We start from the raw sequence: 27,252 nt of genomic DNA on the forward strand, positions 1-27,252 counted from the left end.
TTAAAGATATATATTTAGTCCCGTAGTTCTATAAATATGAAATCAATACTCACCTTACTAAAAAGTATTATTTGAATAGCGCTTTTCCGTCGCATTTTGTCTCGTAATCGATTGTCCGGTTGAAACCCTACGAGGTATTTGGACAAAACAGCTGTCCGGAATAAATAGAAGAATGTCATCAGAGCCATCAGGTAACCGGGAATGACCAGGCTGGAGATAAAGGCGTTCTTGTCCAGAAACCTGCCAATAAAACACCTGAATTAATATTCTAAGTAAAATGCAGTAAACATGAGGATCGAGCTTTGGTAACGAATTTCCAACTAATCGAGTGGATGGAAAATGTATATAGCGCGAAGAGCTGTAATACATCAGTCAAAAATATGAGGAAAATTTACATTTTAATAGAGCACTTAACGTATGATGATTTATTAGAAAGCGCTAATAATGTGAATGCAGGGAAATTTTCCGAAGCACATACACATTTATAAAATAAATTTCCTAGAGCTGCAAACGATATTCAATCAAGCAAAGTAGCAAATAAGTTGACTCGAAAAGTTCTGTTCCATTTTCTGCGCTTGATTAGCGAAGAATTTCAAAAACGACATAAAAGTCTATCTGAAGGGAAACGCTCTATAATTATGCTAAATGAGGATATAACTCAAACGACTAGCTAATAAAACTTGCGGCAATTCGAAAGGCGATTGTTCACTTTTAAATGAATTTCCTAATCGCGGTAATTTCGGAGAAGCGAAAAGTTCCTTTTGGATTCTTGTTTTCAGAGATTAATCACTTGGTCATACGAAAATCGCTCTCAATTACCTTAATTTGACCTATTTTTATTTGAACCAGTTTCATAAAGTTATAGACAAACATATCTTTTTTATTTTTGCAAATCCAGAAAATTATTGTTGTTTTTAAATTATTGTTCAAGCATTAGCGTTGATGGATTGACTTGCATAATCCGGGTAAAGCGGTAATGTCCCAATTACTAGTTAAATCATGCGCTAATTAAATTGAAATTCTCTCAAATCATTGGCATTTAATCAGGTTTATTGAGCACACAGGACTCATAATGTGGCAGAATGCTCGTAATTCTGTCAACATGTGCTGGAGATGGAACACAACCGCTGGAAATGAGACTATAATTAACAAAACCAACTATGATTTATTGAAAATTGCCCATCCATTCGGTCAGTATTAAATTGGTTTTTTGGGGCAATATTTTTGAAAATGCCGACAGCTTGATGCAAATTTGAGATTATCTGGAAGCCGCTTGCTTCTTTAGCATTTGGTAGCAAATAACAGCTTTGTAGAATGGATGAAGTAAACCGAATATTGTGGATAAATTATGCATACGATGCAAATCGGTTTGGCTTGTCAGGCCTCGATACTTTGCGAGAGCGTATCGGTCTAATCTTCTCAACCTTTTTGGCGAAATACTAAATCTAAAAGGAAATATTTTAGCTTCAGGGTAAAGAGCAAAAAGGACTGAATCGGGTGTGCTTCAATTTTTTATCCCTTTTCTTTGCTACACGAGGTAATTTGCTTTCGCACTTATTTACACTTAAAAAATGAATTTGTTAACGTTGACAATTTCCAGACGAAGTCGGATTCAATTATTTTGTGTATTTCCTGCTTTTAAAACAATTCTTTACTGCGTCTGAAGTTGAAGAAATTTAAATATATTACCTTACAAGTATAAATATTGCAAATACATTCGTGAATAGCCGGAATTTATAGAACATAAATCGTTAGACATTGTTCACGTTTCCATTCCAGGCAAAACCTTGCTCATTAATTACACCTAAAAACTGGCGAACTATTTATTTAACCGAATGACACAAAAACCGCACAAAACATTTAAAGCGCGCCAACTAATCCTGCATCTAAGCGTCTAAATAAATACTTTATAAATTGAAATTTGCAAACTATTGAAAAATGGCTTTTTGTATGTGACATAAAGCCTAGCTTTGAAACAATGTAGGCTGGCAGAGTTGTCCATAAAAACCGGTGGCTTAATAGTAAATTGACATTAACACTAGTGTTCGTATGGAATTGTTCGGAACTTTTAATCAACAATGTCAGAGCCGATGATAAATTGTTTTGAAGTCGGTGCAAAACTAGAACTTTTGAGAATTGGCATTGGAATAATTTATCTTCGCTCCATAAATCCTCCAGTCAACTTTTGAAATATCAGTTTAGTAATTGAAAATGACGCCGATGTGGATAAGCGTATAGAGATGCCATTAAGATAGATGCGAAAAGTGTTTTGTTCGAAATGGAATTTTTTTATTGAATTACCGTTTCATATCGAGCCATACTATTAATATTTGTTTAGTTTCTGTTATGACAATAGGATATTCTTACCAGCAATTCTGCCTTCTGAGGTCTTGAGTGTCGAGCAACATTCCACGTTTATCACAGTATTGGATTAAGATGCTTGCCAGCAGGAATACTAATGGCAATCCCCATCCTAGAAGGGAATATCTGAAACAACGTTTCATTTTATAATCACATTTGCTTAAAAAATTACTAAAATTAGCCGAGCGGAATTGCCTCTTTTTCTTGATTAATAATTTAATGCCAAATTCATCAACTTTTTCAAGCCCGAGCTTCAGGTAGCGAGAAACTTAATATTCATAAACTAAGGTGCGTTTTTTGCGTGAAGGTTATTGATTAGTCTGGCTGGAGTCTAGACGCTTGATAAGCCTAATATATTAAATTTTCCCAAACTTTCTAAATATTTACTCACGCAGGTGGGATGTTTACATAATCAATCTTTTTGTTTTTATTAATGCATATTCTGCTAGTAAAAGGAAACAAGTAACATCAATTGAAACACTCGATACTTTTTTAACAGTCGCATATAAGGAGGTCAAAATACAAATTTCGGAAGTAGTTTTCTCTAAACAGCATGAGGTGAACATTTTTTAAGTGGCGCCCTCAGGCAAAAGCTGGATTAGAATCTTGAGTTTTCTATGAAATGCGTTGTTAATTTTTTAACGCTTAATAATAAATTTTTCACAAATCCTTGGAGGTTTGCTCGAAAATCAATATGATGTTAAAATAGCGCGAATTTTACTTTGCTAGAGAAGAATGTATTGAAATATTGTCAGCTTGTGCAAAGCAAGCAAACATGTTTGATAGAAGAATTTATAATTAAAATATTTTGAATTGTAGACAACGGCGTGTTATAGAAATTCCGGAAGGGAAATGATCTAAAGGTGAATTCTGGTGCATATTTGCGTTAGTTCTGCAAGAGCAAACGAAAAATTGATGCTTTTTTAAGCCTTAGAGCTGATTAAACTTATTGCCTTGTGCTTTCTTGCCCTCAAAGGTTATACGACGTATTACAGTCTTCAACTTTTAAGCTACAAAAATTATATTTATCTTGGGTACACTTTCAATAAAAAGCGTCGTAGCAGACCAACTTCACACCTTTTTTAAATTAAGTTGAACATTTTTAATGCAATTACCGCGAAAGTTTAACTTTTTTGATTGCACACCAAAATATGTCCGGAATAAACGACTACTTCCACAGGTTTATCAACGCTTCTAATATGCAAACTGCTTATTATCTAAGACTTGTATTTGAACTACAAAATCCCAATTTGTCTTGCAAATATTGACATTGTTCAACTTCGCCATTATGTAGTTTGTAAATGGGTAAACAGTACCCTATTGGATCCTACAGGGATTTGAACTTAAAACGAAAATTTTCGGAACAGGTTTTTATCGCAAACAAAGACTCCATTATTCAGTTTTCCGTGAAAGGAATTTAAATCCTTTGAAATTAAGTGAAATTTTCAGTTCAGTCAGCACGGAAACTAATTTATAAGAGGGCTGTTGTTTAATTTGCGCCATACAAAGGGCGTTAATCAGTTTGCTTATTTTTTTGAGGGCTGTATGTTTTACCAATTAAAACTGAGTTAAGAGGAATATGTTAGAGGATTTATCTAGAAGATGCTTAGAGAAAAATAATTAAATATGACGCGAATTGCTAGATTTGCCTAGTTTGTTGCGTAAAATATTCCTGAGAAATAGTGTTCATAATTTCACATTTTAAAATTCATTACCTTTAGTCAACGTTCTTCCAATAACGCAAAAGTACAGCAAAAGTTAATTTGCATAAAGGGCATTATTTAACAGCAACGACTGAACTCAGTTGAAATCAGTAGCAAATTTAAATCTGGTAAGAACTAATGAAAGTTTGTGTTCCTTCCAAACTATTGCATTTATTTAATAAAAATCACGTGTAAATATTCTCTCTCAATCTAACTACAGCTGAATATTTGTAAGTATCATAGTATCTGTTGTCTGAAATAATATTTTTAGTAACCTCAGGTTGTTTCACATGAACCAACCAGCAGAGTTAATAATACCAATTTATTGACCTTCGCACATTCTACCGGCAACAAACAAAGCAAATGAGCTTCAAGTTCAAAGCGCAAATTGGATATCGTGTCATGGCAGTCGGTTGTCTCTGATTAGCTAAAATCGGCATTTGTTTAACTAAGTCTTCTTGATTGATGTGCTTGCACAAAGAACGTGTTAAAGTGTTAGAGTTTTCACTAAAACCCAAAACGATTTTTTAACATCCACCAGTTGAATTGGATTCAGCAAATACAGGTATGTATAAAAGGCTTTATTTCTCATACAGACCGATTAGATCAGAAATGATCTACGAATATTTGTTAGCTTTCTAATGCTGAATAACAACATTCAGCTGTTTCCTAATTTATGTGCCATAGATTTCGCGGCGGCCTTCAAACCAAGAATCAGCTGTTGCTAAAAACAAACAAATATTATCTAGAGTATTTATGTTTTGTAGGTGTTAATGCTATGTTGTAGATAATGAGCATCATTTTCGATAAACCTGCCTAATCAAGCACATGTTTTTAAACTTATTGCGCCGATCACAGCTGCTTATGGTGTGAGCAAATATTTTTTCGAATGCTGAATTGCATCGAATCGAGGTAAGGAAATAGTTGCAGATTTCAATGCTTTGTAATGATAGATCCTTATTGAACAACTACGTTTTCATTGTCGTCACATATGATTTCTAATGTATGTATCGGGATGTTTTCGTTATTTGAAATTTGATGTCTAACATGAAGTCTATTTATGGATTGAAGGCTAATTCTGGTCGAATCACAATAAATGTAATCGTTTTTCAACATTTAGAATAAAGCATCTGTGGAAATTTCTTGGATTTTTAGCGGGTGGTGATTTATTAAGCTACGGAAAAATAAGAATATATCCAATGCTACAGAAAAGGGGGGAGTATATTAATGACCGAATTATCCGATATCTATCATCTAGGAAGCATATCTTATCATTTAGGTATAAATATTGAATGTATTTCCCCGGGTTCCAGAATTATTGAAATTTTACCGGGAAACATTGAGCGATAAACAGTTAATTTATTTTACCAACATATATTTTATTTTGTATCACCTTTGTGTCTGCCATTATTTTCACTTATTGATTTCGCATTTAACTTTCGTTAGTTTATTTGCAACTTCGTCAAATTTGAAGGTCTTATAGATATTGCGTTGGTGGTAAAATGACTTCATTTTCGCTTGCCGTGAAAAAGTTTACATACTTTTATAAATCGCTAGTTTTTTATTGTTTGATTCTCGTGGTTAGTAGTTCATTCTTTACTAGTAAATGCGTTTCTCTTACCAATAGTTGTTTTGTATGGCTTAGGTTAGTATTAATTTTGATCCTTTCATGACTCGTGATGAATAGCTTTTTTAGATAAATTGATTACATTTTTATCACCTTTTTATTGCTAATATTTTGAATCGTATTCTGTTTTATTATAATAATATTCACTTTTTGGATTGTGATTATAAGTTCAAATGTTGTCTTTCTATCTAAATCTAATTTAGATGCGCAATTGGATCTGCAATTTTTTTATTTTTTTCTGGTTCTTCATTATTTTTATTAGATCAGAAACGGATAGTATGGAAAGTATAGCCATTAACACTAATCAAATGTTTATTCATGCAATCATTTTATATGAACGTTTTCAAAATTTTATACAATTGTGTTGCGTTCTTAATTCGCTTTTGTTCGTCTAGTTTCTGAAAAATTAATGCTGTTTCGAAATCAGCGGTAGAATTGTGTTTTCTTTAAATACACTTCTTGCAATATTTAATATGTATTTTTATTGCCGCAGCTTCAACTTCAGATTATTTGAAAATCAGAAATATATTTAGATCAATAWMGGTGTTTATTTATCTGAARAAGAAGGAAATAGCTTAACTCTAGTGATGCAAAAAACAGGTAGAAACTCACAGAAATATGTAAAATGGCTTTTTCTGTACATTGAATTTCTAATGYTAGATTTTTAAGTGAAAAAAATTAATGTTGGGCAAGTTAAAAAAAAWCCAGTTTGTTAAAWTGAAATATTTGTTGGAACGAATTCAAATTGTTCAATAGTAGATGATAAATTATATATCCATAAAATTGTATGGATGAGCTTAAAATTCGTTGGGTTTTTAGCAGTATGGGTTTCAATCCAAATTAGTAGGCATTTTTAGCTATTTATTTATTATAGTATTTAAGTGTTGGCCAGTTGTGGAAAGTAAAGAAAGTTTAGACCAATAATATGAAAAATATGAAATAAAAACAACCCAAACAGTCTAATAGAGGCAAAAATGATTCTGAAATAGCAAAGTATAAAGTCTCACTATCTGTACGAAATGGCAAAATATGCTCGAAAACATATGGACTAGAGAGCTAACCGCGAAATATGATAAGTGGAAATATCAAACATTTCTACGCATTTGCTTAAAATAATAAGATAAAAAGTTGGCATGAATTTTCATATCATTAAATGATTGTCCTAAAATAGCATTTCAGTTTTACTTTGACTATGTGCAACAAATAATAATGAAATTTTTGGAATTAGCAGTGCAAGTACGGAGCAGGAAATCTGCAAGTCTATAAGCTTCACAGAAGTAACTTTACGCAAACAACGACGCTTTTGATCTAAAGGGCTAAAAAATTAATAAAAAATTCCACCTCCCCCCAGTCAGCTCCTAGTCATGCAAAAACCTCAGATTTTCAAATCCATTTGAATTCAAAAATCCTTTTGTTATCATTGTTATGAAATAACTATTATTATAAAAGGACATGCTTCGCCTGTTATCTTTCACACTAACCAGAACCATGTTTTAATGTTTCAACTATTTTATGTGTAATTTTCTCTATGGGTTTGAAAATTGTAGCAAAAAGTAAATCTTGGTCAAACTGCCGTCGGTTGAACTGGCAGAAATGGGTTTCAAGCTCAGTTTAGAGATTCCGGTGTTTTTCTCCGCATTGGCTTTTATGTTAACAGGTAAGTCTGCAGCTTAAAATCTGACTAAAAAATTATCTGTGTTGCTTTCAGTCAGTGTTAATAGCAACCTTCTAATTTATAGAACATGCTATGTTCTTTTGCACCATAATCAATCGAATTGTGCAAAGTTGGGGTTTGTCAATGATAATGCGACGGAAACTTTGGAAAAGCTAGTAGAGCCAACGGCCACGTATATTCAACTAGTACGAACCATAGTTGAGTCTGCTTTTGGATCGGTTCTTTGTCTAGTTGTGGCTCCATGGAGTGACCGATTCGGTAGAAAGCCTGTCATTGTAGTCGCATTTGTAGGTTTGTATGGAGCAGTGAAAGTGCGGCGAAAAACATTTGCAAAATCTGTGGAATTCTAGGTGGTACCATTTCCTTACTGCTCCATATAGTATTTGCGGCTGTAGATACTTTAACTCCTTGGTTCATGCTAGTCATATCAGTTCCTATTATCCTAACTGGAGGTGGTGTCAGTTTTTTCACTGTTGTATCCGCCTATTTATCGGACTCAACCACACCAGAAGAAAGAGGCCTAAGGTTTCATTCCACCAATTCATTCATATTTCTAACTTAACACGTTGATTTGTGTAGGATGGGAATTCTGGATGTGGTGATGGCCTTGGCATCTTTAATAGGCAACACTTCCAGTTCCTACATTTTGATTGCTACCAACTATTTCATAGTGTATTGCATTGCAACAGCTTGCCAACTTGTTGCGTTGGGGTATGCCATATTTTTCGTTCCCGAATCTCTTCCGGAGCGTGAAACTAAAGTAAGTTTCTTAAGCAACTGTGTGTATTTTTAATTTGATTCATTAACTGCCGGCTTGTTTCAGAACCCGATTGCAGGGATTTTCAGCAAATCGAACATTATCCAAATGCTCAAAACTCCCTTTATTCAAAGAGAGGGCTCGAAACGCACTCTCCTACTCCTTATAATGATTTCCATGCTTCTGGGATTCACCTCGACTGGATCGGGGCAGTTATTTTTCTTTTTCGTTCGGGAAAAGTTACAGTGGACATTGACCAAGTTCACTTGGTATGGAACTGTTGTTAATATATTGGGCTTATTTGGTAAGAGCGGAAAAAATAGAAATTTGAATAAATGTGATAAATATGTCTGGTTTCAGCCACCGCTGTTGTAGTGTATTTGTTTCACACAGTGCTAAAAATTAAGGAAACTGTGCTGATTTTTGTTGGCTCGCTGTTTTCAGTGGTTTCCCTAATTACACTTGGTTTGGCTCTAAAGGACTGGCAGGTATATCTAGGTAAGAAAATGCGAAAGTCCAAGAAATGAGTGTCCTGTGTTTAGTTGCTGTAATAATTAGATTAATTTTACAGGGGCAATTTTAAATTTGCCCTCATATGGCCAGGGTGCCCTAATGAGGTCTCTGATCTCCAAACTAGTACACGAAGAAGAAGTAGCGAAAATCCTATCGGCTTTCAACATTGGCTCAAACGTTTTGAACCCATTGAGCTCGATCGGATATACTGCCTTGTATAATGCGACTATCAATACAGACGCAGGATTATACAATTTTGTTACAGCTGGTATTGTCTTTGGTTGCTCGATCATATTCATGTAAGATCCTGAGTTCTTAGTAAGTTTCACGGGTTTAACACTGATTATTCCAGGTTTGCTCTGATAGTTCAGCGAAAGGCAAGTATAGAGGAATATGATGTGTTGGAAAGTGACGAAAATAGTAGTGAGCCAGAGAATGTTATAGCTAACGAAATAAATTCCACGTAAAAATTGCAAATTTCCAAAGTTTTCCGAATCATCTGTGATTTATTACAATGTGATATCTATATGAAAATTATCGACTTAGGCAATGCTATAATCAATAAGTTGTTTTTTCAATTTTTTTACCTGAAATACATGTTTGGTGTCCAGTTTCCTAAAAGTTCTTCCTAATTGATAATTTCCTCTTCTCTATCCGACGGTAGACAAACGAATTCTGTAGATCAAATTGATCTTGAATCGACACGAAAAAAGCGGCAAAAAATTTGCGCCAACTTTGCCGAAGTCAATAAAAATTTATATTCACTCAAAGTTAAGAACTATTTTAACTTGTCTAAAAACTGAAGTTCGAAACAATACAACCACTTGAAACTCAACAATGTAAATTTCTATTGCAATTAATTCTATTAATATTTGCTCATGCACATTTAGTTATATTTTCTTCTGCAATGCTTCTTGAGCTTCCAACACAATGAATAGATAAGGTTCATTCCGCACCATAGTGCGAATTAATTTCATCAACCGACGCATGGCGACTTTACAGAGCAGGGATTTTTAAGAAGCATTGGGATATGCGGATGATATCGCAATTGTTGTACAAGGAAATTTTCGACACATTGATGCCGCAGGAGCTAAAGACCACAGCACAATGGTGCTAAAGAGTCCAAACTAATACAAAATTACTGCAAATTAGCTCATCAAAAGCCCTTTTATCGCTATTACCAAGCAAATAAGTCTTAGCGCCCGTCAAACATCCACCATCTACCTACGGGAGGACTAAAAATACTACTACCGCAGCAATAAAAAAAACATTCTGCTTTTCATCAGTCCGGACTGATTAGTTGACAATATATTTTACCCTTACATGCATATAGCAAAGGCAAACTCTCACAGAATCAGCTTTGACTATTCCTGAAATATGCTCAATATCTCTTTGAATTTTGAAGCCAATTTTCATTATTTTATTAGAGTAACTCTAAGCTTATTCTTATGACAGACAATGATATTCATCGTTCGGCACAAATGAACTCTGAAATGGAAGTTCATTAAATATTAACACCCACTTTAAAAACTGAAAGCGTCTCGGTCTTGTCCTCTATAAAATTTCATTAATGGGTCCCTCGATTCCAGACGAATCAATGGCATTGCCTTACCTTGACTGAAATTACAATGAGGTTGTTCGATTTACCCCCGGGAGACTTAATTACACTAGATTAAATCATAAATTGATCGAATTTTTATTTTAATTTTTGGGAAATAAAATACAGATTCCCAGCAATCAATTATTTAGACCGTGGATTTACTTGATCGAGTTCCTTGTGCGAAAATAGCTTTTAAAATGTGTCATTTTAATCCTGTGTAAAAGCATGGCTTTGATCGGTGGTTGATATTTAATTAGCATTTCACAAGGCGGTTTTAATGCGAACATTAAACGGTAAACTTTGTAAAAATTGAATTTCAGCAAAAAAATGCTTTCAAGACTTATTTGGTATTCCAATTAACTTTTTTATTGGGGCTCAAGTTCGGATCGTGCTATGAATACTGAATTAATTGCCAGGGTAAATCTGAATTTTGAAATTAATTAAAACTTTATGTTGTTCGTTAAAGCGTTTTTTTTTTAACTGGGTCGTATATTTAAGACATGCTAAGCAATCAATTTGCTTTAATTTTCGCGACTCACCTTATAAAATTCCGGCTAATATTTGTGTCCGTAATTGGAACAAGATGAAGGCCAGTTTTGTACTGCATGTACATATTGTGGGTCATAAGCAGCATCCATGAAAACACACAGAGGCGGACATAATGTAGAGCGGACGCCAGAGCAATGCAGAGCTCCGAATCCTGAAACACAACACATTTGTTATTCGAATGCAATGCGCTTTTCCCGCATGGATTTCTTGACTATCTGCTAAAACAAAATTTGCTTGTTTTCGTCATTATATTAATGGAAGTCGCATTTCAGCAAAAAAAGGGACTTTCGGTGGCTTTTGAATGTAAATGTGTGTAAGCACCCAGATAAAACATGGAACTTGGCTCAGTTTGAAGCTGGTGAGTTATTCGGGATTTAAGGCCGAAATTGTTTTCCACAGTGGCCTAAAAGACCAACCTCTTTTGATATTAGCATAGTTTTATAGCAAAACTGAGTCTGACGCCTTGCAATTTTTTTAATTACATTTTTTTAATGCTTTTATGTGTCGTTTTATGAGATACATTCAAAAATAGCACCGAGGTAAATCCAATCGTCAGCGAAAATAACAAAGAAGAACCGAAAAATTAGAATAACATAACAATAGCAACTTTTTTTCAAATTACAAACATTCAGTAGCAATCTTTAAAAGTTGCAAACTCTGCGTAGACTCTGGAAAATCTGGAACGCGATCTACATCTGAAGAGGTATTATTGAAAATATTTTAATTTTGAAATACCTGTCGATTTTAGTTGATTTATTGATAGACTTGTGAAATCATCCGTAAAATCTAGAGTATAATAAGAAGGTATCGTTAATTACAAAAGTTTTAGGCAAGACCTTTTATAAATTTCACACGACAAAAAATTGAAAAAAATTAAAACTAGCAAATAAATATTAATAAAAGGAACTAAGGGTAGATGTATAAATATAACTTTATCAAACATTTCTAGCAAAACGTCGCTAAATCATGTAGATTTACAACATGGATAGAATACTTTTAAGAATAAGGATATTGTTGCGTACGTAAAAAATGATGGGAACGGTAGAAAAATGCTTAAAATAAAAGTAAGAAAACTGAAAATAGTAAAAGCAGATCGAGAAAAGTAAAGACCAATGAAAATGGGAATGCTTGTTAAAGTAAAGTTCATCAAACTATAGAGGAGTTATTAAAATAAGATACGTGAATAGTGAAAACCGGTGCTTAGTAAATATAAAAATAGATGTTGGAAGTTGAAAACTCGACAACTCGACGAGCAAAATACGAAATTGACACAGCAAGTGAAAAAGTGCAGAAAAAATTATAAAACCATAGAAATAACCGCAGGTGTCGAAAAGAATAAAGCTATAGAGATTTGGTTTCTCATGTCGTAAAAAAATAGGTTAAAACGTTGAAAGGAAATTGATTTTTAGAGGTGGCTATTGGAGGTGAACAGTATTTCAGAGTTTTTGAATTAAGGTTTGTAAATAAACGAGAAATTCATTGAAATTGAATTACAGCCATACATTCGACACTTTCTATGATTTTTTTAAATTTTAACACACGTTGACCAGAAAAAGTTACTTTTTTTGGCTTTAACGGCATTTCCATATGAAAATCAAGCCAAGAAACGTTAACTAAACTGAACAACGTGCTTAGCATAAACAGCAAATAAATGAGCAATTAATTGCAATGAGGTATAAGACGGCACTTCTTTGTCTTCTTCTTCGATACTTCAACCGCTTTGTTTTGCGCTTACCAGGTTACCAGAAAAGGTGCCCTTTGTTAATTGGTTTAAGCGGCAGCTCCGAAGTAAAATGAAGGCCAGAAAATTGAGAGAAAATACGACTAAACTGAACAATATGCTTTCCAATGCGATTCTTAGCTTAATTTAACAAATTACATACACACTTTAAGAAAAAATACCAACGAAAGTAGCAGTGAATAAACTTAAGTATTCGGTAATAAAAATTATCAACATATTTCAATATCTGGGAAATAAATTGAATAGTTTTGGATCAAAATATCGATGTAAAATTTTCTGCTTTCGATCTTTTCAAACAAAATAATAGATAATGGAACTCTTATCTATAAAGAAAATTTAGTAAATGAAATTCAGTCACAATCTAAAAAATGTAATTAAATAATTTAAAAAAATGCAGGAAACTGCAGAAAATGCAGCATTAAATAAAACCCGCGTTGCAGCATATACATACAAATTTATTCGCTCTCCCAGCATCTGGCGATTTGTTAAGTTTCATATTTTCGGCATCTATGCTCTTATTGTTTAATTTTTTGGGGTTAAAAAACGTTCCTCTTCATTTTCCTCACCAACGTTGTATCGTTTTAAGCATCAAACCCCGCGTTGCCAAAACATTTTGAAAAAAATATTGACACTTTAGTTCTACGTTTAGTACTTTACTTCCAAATATAACAAAGCTAAAATTTAGATGGCAGTTAATTCTCTAGAACGAATTGTCCAACTAACTGTTGCAAACGTGGTTCGAAAACAATTTAATTTCCCGCTTATGGCAAATATTGCGTCAATTGCAGAATTAGCGCTCCAAACACGGGAAGCAGTAATTCGGTTGCTAACTTTTACATTGCAACCGACGCGTCTTAAGCAGATTACTTCAAAAGGAGGGATCCAACATTTATAGATTAAGACACGGTAGTTGATAATCAACTTACTTGTGAAATGTCCCGGTAAAGCGAGTGAAATTTTATACATAAACCTGTATAATTTATATTTCATAGCCAAAGAAAAACATAGTTAATCCCCATACTCTTCAAATGAGGAGCTCGAGAGCGGCCTAAAAAGGCCAAAAGCCCTTGAGATGGCGTTCTAAATATTCCTCAGAGCCAAGATAAAATTCTAAAATATCGTTTTACATTTTTTTGTTCTTCTGTGAGGCCTTTGCCGATATATTCGCTGCGTTAAAACAATATTTCTCACTTTCCATAGCGGCCCAGTCTGAACGATCCAGCCCCTAAATCATAACTCATTTTTATTCTTCCCCATATGGACCGTGCTTTTACTGGCTAACAGTACAATATATTACGGATTTTGGGATAGAGTGGGATTTTATCGTCTTTAATGCCTCTGTGCCATCGAAACATATGAATAGAATACACCGCATTGTCCTGATTTATTTTTTCACAATTCATCTGGGGAACTTAGGGGTTGCTTTATGTTGTCAACATTGCTTTATATTTAAAAAAAATCTGCTTTATTCTGAGAAAGTTTTTTTCAATCTAATACACTGGCCAACTTTATACTGTTAATGTTTCACTGGCTGGGTGTGTTTTGGATTCAACTCAATCAGTTTTATGGCGCTATAAACCACACCCTTGCGTTTACTAGGGCATTTTGACCCAAAATTGTTAAAATTATGAGCGGAAAATGCCCCTAAAAACCAAACGTTTACTTCAAATTGCTGGTAGAATGGGGTTTCTGAACACTGTTAGGTTTTTATGAAGAAAAGCATGTTATGCGATTTAAAAAAACTTGTTCAGGTTCGTTCAAACGTTCAAAAATTAATTGAGAGAGTTTAAGTAAGACAAGGTTGTACTGCTAATATAACTGATAGAATGAAACTAAACATGTAAATTAATATTTAAACCGACATATTAAATTATGTTCTTCATCGAATAAAATTAGGTCTGATAATTGCACTTTCTAGAAAATTGAAGCCGTACATACCAACAAAAATTTCTTCAAATCAAAACTAATATTATAACTTAGATATTAGCGTTAAGAAGAGAAGAAATGTCTTGAATTGTGCATGACTTGAAGCCCAAACTGTTATTATTCCATGCACCAAAACATCTCAGAGCTTCTTGGCTCTCAGGAATAAATAATCGCTTGCTTCGGTAAGAGGTTGTAGCCTGTTTTCGGCTGAAAAATTGTTCACTTATATTTATTGGGGCTCCTCTTGAAGAATTGAGGATCATGCCAATAGATCTTTGTCACCAGAAATTTAACCAATACTTTATTTTTGACTTCAGCTAGTTAAACGTGTGTGCAGCAAAACTTGGAAACTTTGTAAACTGTTCAACAAAATGAACCTTACACGGCCAAATTTGGCATAATTTATGTGGTGTTGAAATACAAAAAATGGTTTTTGTCCAACTGAGAACACGTGGAACTTTTACCAATTATGCATTGCTTCATTTGGCACTCTGTAGAAACTTTATCTGAAGCACAATTTTTGGAAGAAACACACTAACGGAAAGGTAATTGCAGTAAATAACACTTCAAACTGAAATAGAATTGTTCACAGCAACCAGAGTTGGCTCACATCTGTCTGTGCAACGTTGATTTTGCTGAGCAGTTTCAATTAATTTTTTTAAATTTATATAAAAAAAGCAAAATTTCCTGTGATATTTAAGCTGAGCATTTCAAACACCCACTCATAATCAGCTTCAGTTCCATTTAGTTTCTTTGGGACGTAAACAATCTTGCCTCATCTTCCACTTTATATCAAGCAATAACTCTGAGCGCTCGGTCAGAAAAATGCCAATTAACCAACTTTTAAAAGTATAGTGCCAGAGGAAAATTTTATAAAAGAACTGAATCGTATGAAAGATATATTTTCAAGGTGGAAACATTCAGAAAGTCATTTACTGGCTGACTCCAAACTTTAGAAGATTTTACTTAGAACTGAAGGACTTATTTTGCATTTTAATAAAAGGAAAGAGTGAATCGAAAAAGTCCCAGTTCTTTTTTTTATCTCACATAAAGGATATTGTATTATGATTGCATTTGTGCTTGGGTTCAGTAAAACACAATAATAGAAACAAGTAGCTATAGACCTTCAGGAGATCGACTAGATCTTGTCTGCAATTACAGGCAATATTCTCAATTAAATTACGGGGTATCCACTCCTTTAAGCTTCATCAACTTGAGCCTAATATTTCAACTATGTAATGGCGTAATAATTACCACTTTAACCCTTAACAATGTCTTACAGGAATAATTATGTCGATCCTTCATCATGTAGCAATCAAGCGGCGCGCCTTCCCGGAAACATCGAAGCTAATTTCATTATAACGTACTCTATGTGATTCGGATATAACTTGTATCCCTCATGGCTATTCTGTCATGGAAAAATATAATTATCTCTTAGAAAAAAATGACCACTCAAATAATGCAAGGAGGATACAATAAAAACATCTTGGAAAGATTTGAGAGTATAACCAAGAAAAATTCTGCAACAACTGGAAAACGTAAAAACTCAACAACTAGAGGGCCCTTCTCCTGTCGTGCCTCATACTTTTTCGCTCTCCTTTTCCAAACCCATTTACTTATATATTTGAGTCTGAGATGAATATTTATGAACCGGAAAAGATCTAAAATCTGGTGGTTTTGTAAGAATGTAAGAAAACATCGACATAAATCAGCATATTTTCCGGGCAGGAAGATTCACTATTCACCGGCAAGCTGAAAATTATACCTAAATAATTTTTCCCAACAGAAATCGCACTGCTGGACTTAATTATTTATTAATATTTATCCGACGGTTTCATTAATTATTTAAAAATCCTCAACCTACATCAAAGGGAGTTGTTTGACGAAAAGCCCCAAAAATTGCCTTGGAAAACAGCTTAAATCTTCACGTAATAATTAATGTCGTCTAATTAAAGTTAGGGGTCTTATTACCTGTGCCCATAAATATAACGAGTGGAAATCTGCAGGCTTTTGCTATTGATTTATTCAAAGGATTACTGCTGAGGAAGTCGTAGAATTTTAAATAGGTTGCCATTACCTCTCTTCTCAGTCCTCCAAACAAGTTAAAATGGCAAAACTAATTTTTTTCATCCTGAAAGTTTTCAACGAAACTTTTCTTCCAAGGTGATCACATTCATGAAGTTTAATGAAAAATCTCATCCTTGAAGCCGAACTGAAATCGAAGACGTTCGCCAGCAAAATCCCCCCTTTCATGATTAATGGTTTTAATAAAAAAGCAGCCTTGCTCAATTAAATTTTCCCTCTTTAACAGATGATTTATATTTAGCTTTTTAGGTAAGTGTCGGGAAAGTAGGAAGTTTTAACAATCGCTTTAGCTAATTTTCTGCTCATTGACAACAGAAAAATAATTAAATAACGACGAGAATCGTTTAACCCCGCTCCATGCTATCTGCTTTATTGAAAAAAATTATCCCAAACTTAGAAAAATTTAATGATTCCCCTCTTTTACATAGGAATTGTTTCTAATTATACTTTCAACTATAGAAGCCTCGATTTATCTTTGGGCAAAATTTGCTTAAATTTTCACGCTCAAAGACCTTATAAACTCCATTAAATATAAGATTCATCTTTCAGTTCAGTCGTCCATTAAATACTGACACAAGAAGTGCGTCGACCACCCTTAATCGAGCCATTAGTGTCGGTGAAAAATTGGTTTCTTTGAAGTTCAAGAACCTGGAAGCTTTCTCTTTCGGGAACGGTATTTTGTGATAATTAATTACTTCATTTTACATAGAATAACAATTGTCCTTTGTGGGCGAACAGAAGCACTTTCAACTAATTTATTTTAAAACCAGTTAATATAAATTCGTAAAGTGCTTCCAGAAAATCCGAAAATTGTACTTTCAGTGATGAAATTAAAGGTACAATGAATAATTCTATATATTTCAGTCAGAGAGGAAAATCCTGCAAATTGCAAACCAGATCTTCGTCTGTACGATACTAAAGGCATAATGGTTATAAGTCTGAGGATCCTTCAGCACTTTAATCCTTCAAATCATCAAAGTTCAACTAAAAAGCTTCGCTCCGTGTATGTTTGAATATTATTTATACTTCAAACATGTTCATTTTAGAGTGACTTAATTTATGCGCATAAAAGCAGGTTGAAGCTGCAGAGTGATTAAATTGCAGATCGGCAGTTCTTTGAAAAATGGAGCTTTTAATTTAGTTTTAAAGGAAGGCAATAGAAAATAGACTGAACTGGAAAGTCATTAGCTTTTGCAAAGTTTGAAAAAGTCACGAACAAAGCCTGATATATATCACTTTCCTAATTGCTTTTAGGAGTGAATGTTTTGTTTTCTTCGAGTTTGGAAACTTGCAATTAGCGAAAAAGAACAAATATTAACAAATATTTTAAAGTTATCAAGTGAGAAAATGACTAACATTATTTGGAAAAATTACCGCTCGGCCCCGAATCTAATTGTTGTTTGTTATGGACATGTTGAATAATGTATCTATTTTTTAAAAAGTATTTATTATTTGCGTATGTAACGCCGCAAATGATTAATTAATTCTATGGACCCAAACAGGCACCGATTTAACCTTGTGGGAAATAACAAAACATAAATTATTTCGTGGTTTGTTGGCTGTCTGGAATTTATTATCACGTAACAAAAATGGCCCGCTAAATTTGGCTCGTTATTTTAGGCCCAATTTGACATTACATATTTATAAGCGTTTTTCCTGGTAGGTCTTTCCTGTTAAATATGTAAAAAACAGAAATGTGTGCGGATTTCTGGTATTGATCCGAACAGTGTCGGAAACGACGGAAGTTTTATTAAATTTATTGTTCGTTTTTCATGTCTAATTGTTTAATATTTATTCATTTTTTATTTTATTGCTTAATTGGTCTCTAAGATTTTTTAAAGGAGTTTTCCTTTTCGCCTTTATCAATCTGTTAACAAATTGCTGAAGAGCTCTAATTTTTTTAATTAGTTAATTTGCTGGCAGATTCAAAGGATCATAACCGTAGAAAAAAGTTTAATTCTATTTGAAAGTTTATAAGTTTTTGAGCTACAAATTTTGATATTTTTGTTCTAGCCCCATCGCATCTTATAATTTTTCTCTATCAAATTCGATCTGCAGCATGTTAAATGGTTTTATTGATTATTGTCTGTGCATTTCCTAAAACCGCTCTTAGTCGTCTCCCAATCGTTTTTTATTTTTATGTCATTTAATAGATTTATTTTATTACACAAAAGCGGTTTTTATGGGATTATTATCAATCCTCTGCCAATCCAGGAACAATCAAATTCCACTGATTAAGAATATCTCCAGACCAATCAATATCTCAACAATTTTTCCATCAATAATGAAATTTTATTAAGCGAAAGCAGGGCTTTGCTCTGTTTTATTAGTTGAGCAAGTATCGACCCATTCGCAATTTTGCTGGCTGTTTAGCAATTTTTCAAAATTAAAATGTTCTCAAACTGGCTTAGATCCAGATACGCCCATATGATAGTGCATTTAATGTTTACCTACTCATATTAAAATGATGCCGGCATCTCTATGTATAGTAGAGCCTGCTAGAGCCCACAATTTTCTGTAAACTTTTGCGGCTTTAGAAGCTTTGCCCTGACGAATATGAACGCTTTGCACTGTTCCTAGAAAATCTCCAAGTTTTTTACGTAAATTACTCTGGAACCTAAAATATATTTAAATTTGCTAATTAAACGACTGAAATTAACTGAGTTATACAGGTAAAGCAGCGCTGTGTGTAAAAATGTAAAATTGTTCCCAAAAGTAACTTACAAATCCCTTAATTCACTAAATGGAATTATCGAAGCAGTGGGACTGAACTTGATACAACACCCAACTTTTTCCAGATTAGCTTTGGAATTCGTGCACTTGTCGTGCTATCAAGTTTCCAGTTGAATTTGAGAAACTTTGCGGAAGCGTGAAATCAGTGAAACTACTTTGATTGACTCGTATCCCCAAAAAGTTCCAAAAGTTGCTTTCAAACCACCGAACACTTTTCAGCTACTCGCAGAACGAAATAAGCCCAATATTTCGCTTCGTTGTGAAGAAAATGAATTTACACTTTTATAGAAACATTAGCCGTGGAACTGAAATGGAAGAGGCAAATTGCTGTTTCAGCAAGTTTAATATGTTTATATTAATGGAATGAGAGCTAGCTGGGTATGGTGAATAAGAATAAATTGCAACATCTCATTGGTCGGGTTTACCTTGTTTGGCTGTTTGTATAGTAAAGGGAGCTCTGTGAGCACTGTTATTGCTCTTTTCATGACGCGCGGAAAACAACGAAAACTTTACGAAGTTAAAATACATGTTATGCTGAAACTTCGGCAGTAGTGACGGTTTCGTAAAATATAAATGATGAGATTAATAATCTTCTTTGGAATATTTGCCGGTTAGAGCGTCTTTTTGACGCATCATTAGCTGGTGCTCACTATATATTTGCTACTCTCCCAGCTCAATAATACTGTTTAAATAAAACACTGCAATTTTGAATGGAGTCTGTGAGGCTCCGACTCTAAATTGCAGTCATGCAGATTGTTTTGAGCGAACTTTATGCAAGTCTCTCCTAATTAAAGTTCCTGTAATAAGAACAGAATTTTAATAAAGTAATTGAATACTATTTAATTGACATTGTTTTCCTTGTATAAAGCCTGGCAATATCATATTTGTGCCGAATCAATTCTTCAAAACAGGCTTAGAAAATGTGTGAACACAGTTTGTAAAATGCGTAGTTTTCATAAATTCAGCAGATTGAAGACTTGCGGGATTTTTCGCAGAAAAGTGACGAAAGGTAAAATTTGTCCTCAATAATTACATTTTGTTGAACTTGAAGTAAGTATGGTTGCTTGAGAAGTCTCGCCTGAAATTTTACCATCTGAATTTTGATGGTTCCGGGTTAATTTGCTTTTAACAACACAAGTGAGAAAACGGTAATAAAGAAAATCGCAAATCGTCAATACAGGGAAGCATTACCATCCTGATTGAATATTTTTCCCCGGACTGACCGATAATTTTTTATGCTTTCAAATGTTAAAGCAGCAATGATTTTGAATCGACAAGAAAAATCGTTAATTAAATCATTTTAAGTCTCGCTTGAGATTCGCAAAAGCGGGTACGCAGCAAAATATGTTTTCCTGAAAACTGAAAACGTGTTATTTTGCCGGAAAACGTTTTTTTGATTATAATTTCTGCAGCAACACCAGAAAAACATTAAGAATTTTGTCATGGTTGTCTTAAAAATGTTTAAAAAGCTTATTTGTTCCTTAATCTAAAAATGTGTGTATAAATTGGAGTTTTCTTATTCATTAGCAAGATTTGGTTGTATCCCAACTCTCAAAATCATTTTCGTGCTAACAACAGAATCCTAAGATTATTTAATCTTGTCTCTTGTGTCGATAGTTCAGTTTAAAGTTACTTTCATGTCTGTTATCTCTACTTGGAATCCTTGACTAAAGTGGACACATTGAAGGCTTTGATAGTCGTTCAAAGAGAGTTTATGTACACACAAATTGATGAAGATAGATCAGGCGTTGCACTGATTTGCTGATATGTTTGAGAATGTTAATTTGGCTAGTTTCTTTGGGAGTGATGCGATTAATTTAGTCAATTTTTCCAATTAATTTAATCAATTAAAACTTTGCACAAAATGTAACTTTATAAAATAATTTAAATGTTTACACTTGGTTTAAAAAACTAAAAATGAAGTTATACAAAACACTGAAGTTAATACATTTATGCCAAGAAACTGAAAATACAAATATTACAAGTTTGCATAGAAGCATGCTTTTGCTATGCCGTATATTCTGCAGCTTAAAAAAGCAATAAACATGTTGCTCCAGTTTGAACGCAATTTTTACAGAATCAAATTTTTTGTTTAAAAACAATTCTAGCATGAACATCTCCTAAAATGTATTATCTTTAGTGATTTCCATAAAGGTGGAATTTTTATTTAAACCATTTCAACATTTATCAAAAACATCAAAAGAAGCTGCTTTGCCTTAAATTCCGAGCGGGATTTTGCAAAGCAACCGCCCTCGACTTTATTACTGTAATAAAATGTGAAATTGAAGAGTTCTTACACAAAGCTCCCGAAAGTGTGCATATATACAAAGCGGAATATAAAGCTAAAATATTCACAAGTTTGGAAAACTTGAAAATGGTATATTTAAAAAAAAACTGTCTCATTTAAAAGAAATTGTATTAATTAAGTGCAAATCAAATGGTGTAGTTTTTTGAACTTAAATAAAGTATTACTTAAATAAAGAAAATATTTGTTATCATTTTTAAAAGAAAACTGCTGAAAAAAAATTAGTTGTAGTATAGAAGCGAACATCACAATATTCACGGGTTTTAATTTCCGTAAAAATAATTTATTGAAGAAAATTTGTTGAAATAATAAATATACCAATTTTTTCAATTTCCTGAAAAAAATAAATAGAGAAAATACAAATTACTACTACAAGCTTTTAAATACGTATTTATTTACTTAAATGCTATTACACAAATTCCTTTAATATTAGTCACTAAAAAATTGATGGAATGACAAAATGGAATTTTAAATTTTGGAATTTAAGCGTTATACCTAAACAAAAATTTTATATAAAAATTAATTGACTAATTTAATTCGAAAACCTGGACAAACTTCCATTCATGTCGCATGCTTTAATTGCACCCTTCCCTAATCTCGAGTACGGATTTGAAGAGATTTAATTAAATTAGCATCTTGATACATAAGGGGCGGGTTTACCGACATGAAAATAAATGTTTTATTCATCACTCAGTAAAATGCTGCCCATTAAATTAAAACAATAATATTTTGGTCGAAAAAACTTGCATTGTAAAAATTTAAAAGTGTTTTGGGCAAAACAATAGGCACCTAATAGAATTTTTTTTACAGGCTATTAAAGTTTTTCTTTTGCAGCTATTTCTTCGCTTTGAATGAAATTTGCTTGACTCATTATTGTGTCAGTCATGATAAAGCTACTTAGTTTTTAAAAGCAAAACTGACATTGAGCAAAAGCCAAAGGTAAAGCAAAATTAATTAAAAATCACCCAGACAAAAAGAGACATTGCAAGTACGATAAGCGCTTATTTGCGATGTTACTAACATAATGTTCAACGGCTTTCAGTTAACCTTATCGCCGGATTAAGCGTGAAATATAGAAATTAGCGACCTGAACTTGAGCAGATGTTAAAGTAAAACAATAGGCCCTAAAAGCAAGGTACGCAATAAACGTGTCCAAACCCGTAAAGTGGGAATTGATGTGCAATATATTTACATCTGAAACAGAAGACCTTAAACGTGCCCCATTTACCCGCTGGCGCCCATTTACTGATAGAAAGTTATATATGTGTTTTAACTATCACATAAAAATGACGATTTATTTGTCATCCATTAGGTAATTCCATTTCAACGCCTCCAGTTTTGTGGCTTCGGTAGTTTGCGCTGGCCATTAAACACAAACATAGCGCACCTACCAAAGTTAATGAAACTGCCTTTAATGGCCATAATAAAATATTGTTGATTAAATAAACTGCAGACTTTGTAGGCAAGCGTATTGAGGGAAAAGAATAAGTCGGAAGCATTAGCCAGAATAATGGGGATAATTTCAGATTAGCTCTAATGAAAATGGTTCAATCAGGCGAATTTAAGTGGCGCTCATTTAAATTTGATCCATTATTTCAGCGAGACTGATTAAAGTGTTTTGATAGTTTTAGGCAGATGCTTTTGAAGCTTTGTCTATCAACAAAGGCCTCGATACGTGCTTTATGGATGACAATGGGGATAATACTCACTAATTGCTGAAAGTTTTAATTAATGATTCCAGCCGAAAAAATCATTATAGTGAAAGTGTTGGGAAAGCTTTTTCGCTTGCAATTAGTGCCGGTAAAATAAATAAGATTGATATTGCTTTCCTGGCCGGAAAATTTTTCCAATGCTTTTCTTGTTTTATCCTGGTATCGTAATAATTATTTAAAAAAATCCTTATAAATAGCAGCAGGCATACCCTATTCTTTCAGAGCCGGCAGCTTTAATAACGTATCAACTATTCCCGAAACTGCAACTTGGGAACTACATTAGCGTTTTCTTGGCAGTAATGTATATCTGTGGAAATCTCATTGCAAACCCGAAACTTTGCACTTTATTCCCTTTAGCACATATCAGAAAAGTTTGACCGAAATATGTCTTCTGGGAAATTTGCCCGACTTAAAATATTCCACGGCCTAGTGGAAGTTGGTAGGTTTTGTTTTAATATACGCCAAAGTCTTTGTGTGACAGGGGATTGTTTTTATGACGAAAATGTCCGCATTTTAGATTTTTCCTCAAATTTCACTAAAATCAACTAAAACACTTTTCTAACTTAATTAAAAGCACAATTTGCGCTTTAGTTGTTTAGGGTTTTAAGTTAATGAATAACAATAAAAATCATCAAGTCAATTTAAAAATTAGCTTAAATATTTAGATTTGCAACTGCTAAGAGTTTTTGTGAAAAAATCTCAAGAACTTTTTAAAACTTTTAACATATTAAATAAAAGTTGTTCTGCTTATTTAGTTTGTGTGTTTCTCTTTTGAAATGCACATAAATTTTCAAGGCACACCAGCGAGAAGTCAAGCGAATTCTAATCACTCTGAACTAAACTTTCCAGATTAAACATTGATCAAGTTGCAACACGATCGAAAACACTGAAAAGCTTCCAACGATGAATAGACGCTTAAAATCAAAACCTTCTGGGAGTTTAACTTCACTATTAAAATGGACGTTCTCTTCTTTTAATGCATTTATTCTTTGCCAATTTTCTCAAGGTTTCCACTGTTCAAGTTAATTCCCGAGAGGGGAGAGAGGCGTAATTTTCGCAACAATCAAACACCATTCTAATATTTAAATTTCTGGTTTTCTCGGCATTGTATCCATAGGAAATCTCCAAGCTTTATTTTTGCAGCAGTAGCGAAAATATATTTAAATATTTCGAATGCATCAGATCTGCCACCTGAATGCGTAATTTTCGCTTCAGTCCATATTTCATTCTTTTGTTTGAAAATGTGTTGTCAGGGCTGATGTTTGCCAACGCGGAAATTCCAATATCACATATTTAAAATTGTGAAAACTCGATTTTCACCTTTCGACATGATGTGAATTTGAATCTCATTTTTAATGATTATATTTTCTTCAGTATGGGGTTTTAAAGTCATTCATTAGTTCATTCTGTTTTATCACTTTCACCAGAAGCTATTTAGTTTGTTCCTTCCTAGACCATTAAAAATGTATGTTAAGCTTCATTTAAATATTCTTTAAAGCTTTTTGTCACCATCTTATAACTTTTTTTCAGTGGTTTCCTTGTCGTATTGTGTATCTGCTGATAATTGCAAGTTATTTGTCCCTTATTTGGGGCCTCTTTTCCGCCCATTATTCCCTTTTATCGTTCGCTGTGGTACAGTAAATGTTCGCCAATTAAAAGCGTTAGGGAAAATTGGCTATTAACGTGGTTCCTGTTGCTTTTCCTGCTTTTCGGCTTAAATGAGAAACGTTAATAACTCGGGGCAAATTAGCGCTGCTTTTTGCCGTTGAGCTTTTTAAGACTCACCACCTTCACTTTTATCATACCGATCTTTCCAACCCTTTCTAAACAACTCTTTCGTGCTTTTGTTGCATGTCGTTTATTAATTGTAAAGGGAAATTTTCAATATGTTTCGTCCATATCATGGAAGTTCGTGTTCGTGCCTTAATAGAAATCGGATTCATTAACTTATAAGTGATTTCTAAAATTTAGAAAAAATTGTAGTTCTTTTGTCTGTAATTGGGCTTCACCAGAGCTACACGCGGATTTTATAGTCGCTGCTATAAATTTTGAACAAAATAGTCGTTTTTCAAAATTCGCAAGGCTTGCTATAGAGCAACGAAAAACAACATATAAAAGCGAAACTCTTACACTTTCGAATCAAAATTTTAATGAAAAATTGAATCACGAGAAACCATGCAAAAATTCAGGTTTAAGTACCCACTTTATAGATTAAAATAAACACTACTTAAAATCGCTTGCCAAACAATTTTCCAACATGGAAATGCTTAGTAGCTCACTATCAAGGGGCAAATGTAGAATATTTTGCAAACTTTTTACCATAAAATCAATATATGATAATTTTAAAACAGTTGTTTGATAAAAGTTTCAAACTTTCTGCGAAATTTCGCGCTTCTCTAAAACCCAATTTAAATGCTAATTAATATTTCGGTTATTAAATTGCCGTAACTTTTAAACGAACCAGATAATTCAATGTAATGGCGATTTTATGCGAAGGCTAAATCATCCCAAAATTCCATTATTATTATGTCCGTCACAAATAATTCTTGAGACTCTCAGTCGCCGGATGAATTAGCAGTGACGTTTTCGGGACTGTACAAAAGGAACATAAGGAATACTGACAAATTCTGGTCACGTAAGAAATCTCAGTATTTATGAGATTATCCCATCCAGCATCGTTACGTTTTCCTCTTTTCTCGTTTATTAACGTCTTAAGAGACTCGTTCAGCTGCTGTTGAATGAGGCACATATTTGAACAAATAATACAGACGCAATTTATCTGAAGTCAAGTTGATAATTTTAACTTGCTTATAATGAAAATTATATTATGAAAAATGTGAAAATCTTCCTAGGACTTTTCCTTACTACTCTCACTTAGACCCATGGGAGCTTTTATACTGCGCTTTTAAAAAAGCAGCTGCTTCAGGCATCATAAGTTTTGCACTATATTTTCATTATACGGTAATGATCGGGTTTGTTGCTCCATTTTGGTTTTTATTACCAGGATCTTACGTTTTTCCAGCGAGAAACCCGTAAATCATTGGAAGATTAAATTAGCTGTTTGGGTTCAGGAACTTCGGCGGTTGGAAAATATTACTGGTTTCATTTGGTTGTTTTGCTTATTTGCAATTGCTCAGTTTGGAAGAAAATTATATTGTTCGAGCCATTCGAGTTGAATTTTTTTTCAATCGAGTTACGGTGCAATGCTTTGATGAAGTAAGCTCATAGCATGTGAATAACTTCAATTTAGTCACAAGTTCCATTTGCAATTTTAACAGTGAAATTTAATCACGAAAAGGTCGTCTGGCGACATATATTTCCAGCTGGAGCTCAAACTCCATTTGCACTCTCTAAACTCTATTTCTTCGAGCAAACTTGAAACCCGCACAACGGTTCTTGATAAATATTGAGATGAAAATAGTGTTTCTCGAAACACATCGAATAAAGGAAAAACGTGCATTGAAGAGGGGTAGAGGGCCCTCTCAATCAATGTCGCACGAACAAAGAGTTATTGAGTTGACTTTTCATTAATGTAATGGAGCGATTCGTTTCAAGAAAAGTTGCGGCCAAACTTTTTGAAATCGAATTGGCAATTTCAGTGAATTGCTGAAAATTGCCGTTAGCAATCACAAAGTGCTCCAGGGCGGTTCTTCACGTAATATTCACTAATCAACTAAAGGATTGGTTTGATTCAAAAAACAATGGCAAATTCCTTAGAATTCAGGCGCAAAAATTATGATTTCGATGGCATGTGCAAATCCAGTTGCATTTCCATTAAAATGTGATTTTTCCATTAAAAAAGCAACTGACTTAGACATGGCATTTTTAACATCGATTTGGGAATAACTACCCATAAAACTCACCATTACACCTCCGACACCAATAACATAGAGTAGTTGGGTCATGAATAGCGCTGATAACAAATTCATGAGGGTCGTTCCAGACAGATTGCGGAGATCAGAAAA

General features: G+C 33.5%; 2 protein-coding genes across 4 annotated transcripts; one reads left to right on the forward strand and one right to left on the reverse strand.

Moving 5' to 3' along the window:
• On the reverse strand, positions 1-27,252 carry LOC109535871 (adhesion G protein-coupled receptor G3-like). Its single transcript, XM_019901889.2, has 4 exons — positions 27,151-27,252; positions 10,776-10,936; positions 2,368-2,487; positions 1-240 (listed from the first exon to the last, which is right to left on the reverse strand). Exons 1-4 carry the CDS (start codon positions 27,214-27,216, stop codon positions 15-17), a joined length of 573 nt encoding a protein of 190 aa, XP_019757448.2. The 5' UTR covers positions 27,217-27,252; the 3' UTR covers positions 1-14.
• On the forward strand, positions 4,350-9,257 carry LOC109535785 (proton-coupled folate transporter). 3 transcript variants are annotated; one of them, XM_019901787.2, is made up of 10 exons: positions 4,350-4,629; positions 4,832-4,976; positions 7,239-7,348; positions 7,400-7,657; positions 7,717-7,891; positions 7,946-8,126; positions 8,190-8,427; positions 8,484-8,621; positions 8,695-8,935; positions 8,989-9,257. In XM_019901787.2, exons 3-10 carry the CDS (start codon positions 7,285-7,287, stop codon positions 9,101-9,103), a joined length of 1,410 nt encoding a protein of 469 aa, XP_019757346.2. In that variant the 5' UTR covers positions 4,350-4,629; positions 4,832-4,976; positions 7,239-7,284; the 3' UTR covers positions 9,104-9,257. The 3 variants fall into 3 exon arrangements, with proteins under 3 accessions (XP_019757346.2, XP_019757348.2, XP_019757349.2); XM_019901789.2 differs by having other exon boundaries at positions 4,852-4,976; XM_019901790.2 differs by lacking the exon at positions 4,832-4,976.

This window comes from Dendroctonus ponderosae, unplaced genomic scaffold, assembly GCF_020466585.1.
Source record: "Dendroctonus ponderosae isolate FM_Combo_2020 unplaced genomic scaffold, Dpon_F_20191213v2 Dpon_F_20191213_173, whole genome shotgun sequence".
Lineage (NCBI taxonomy): Eukaryota > Metazoa > Arthropoda > Insecta > Coleoptera > Curculionidae > Dendroctonus > Dendroctonus ponderosae.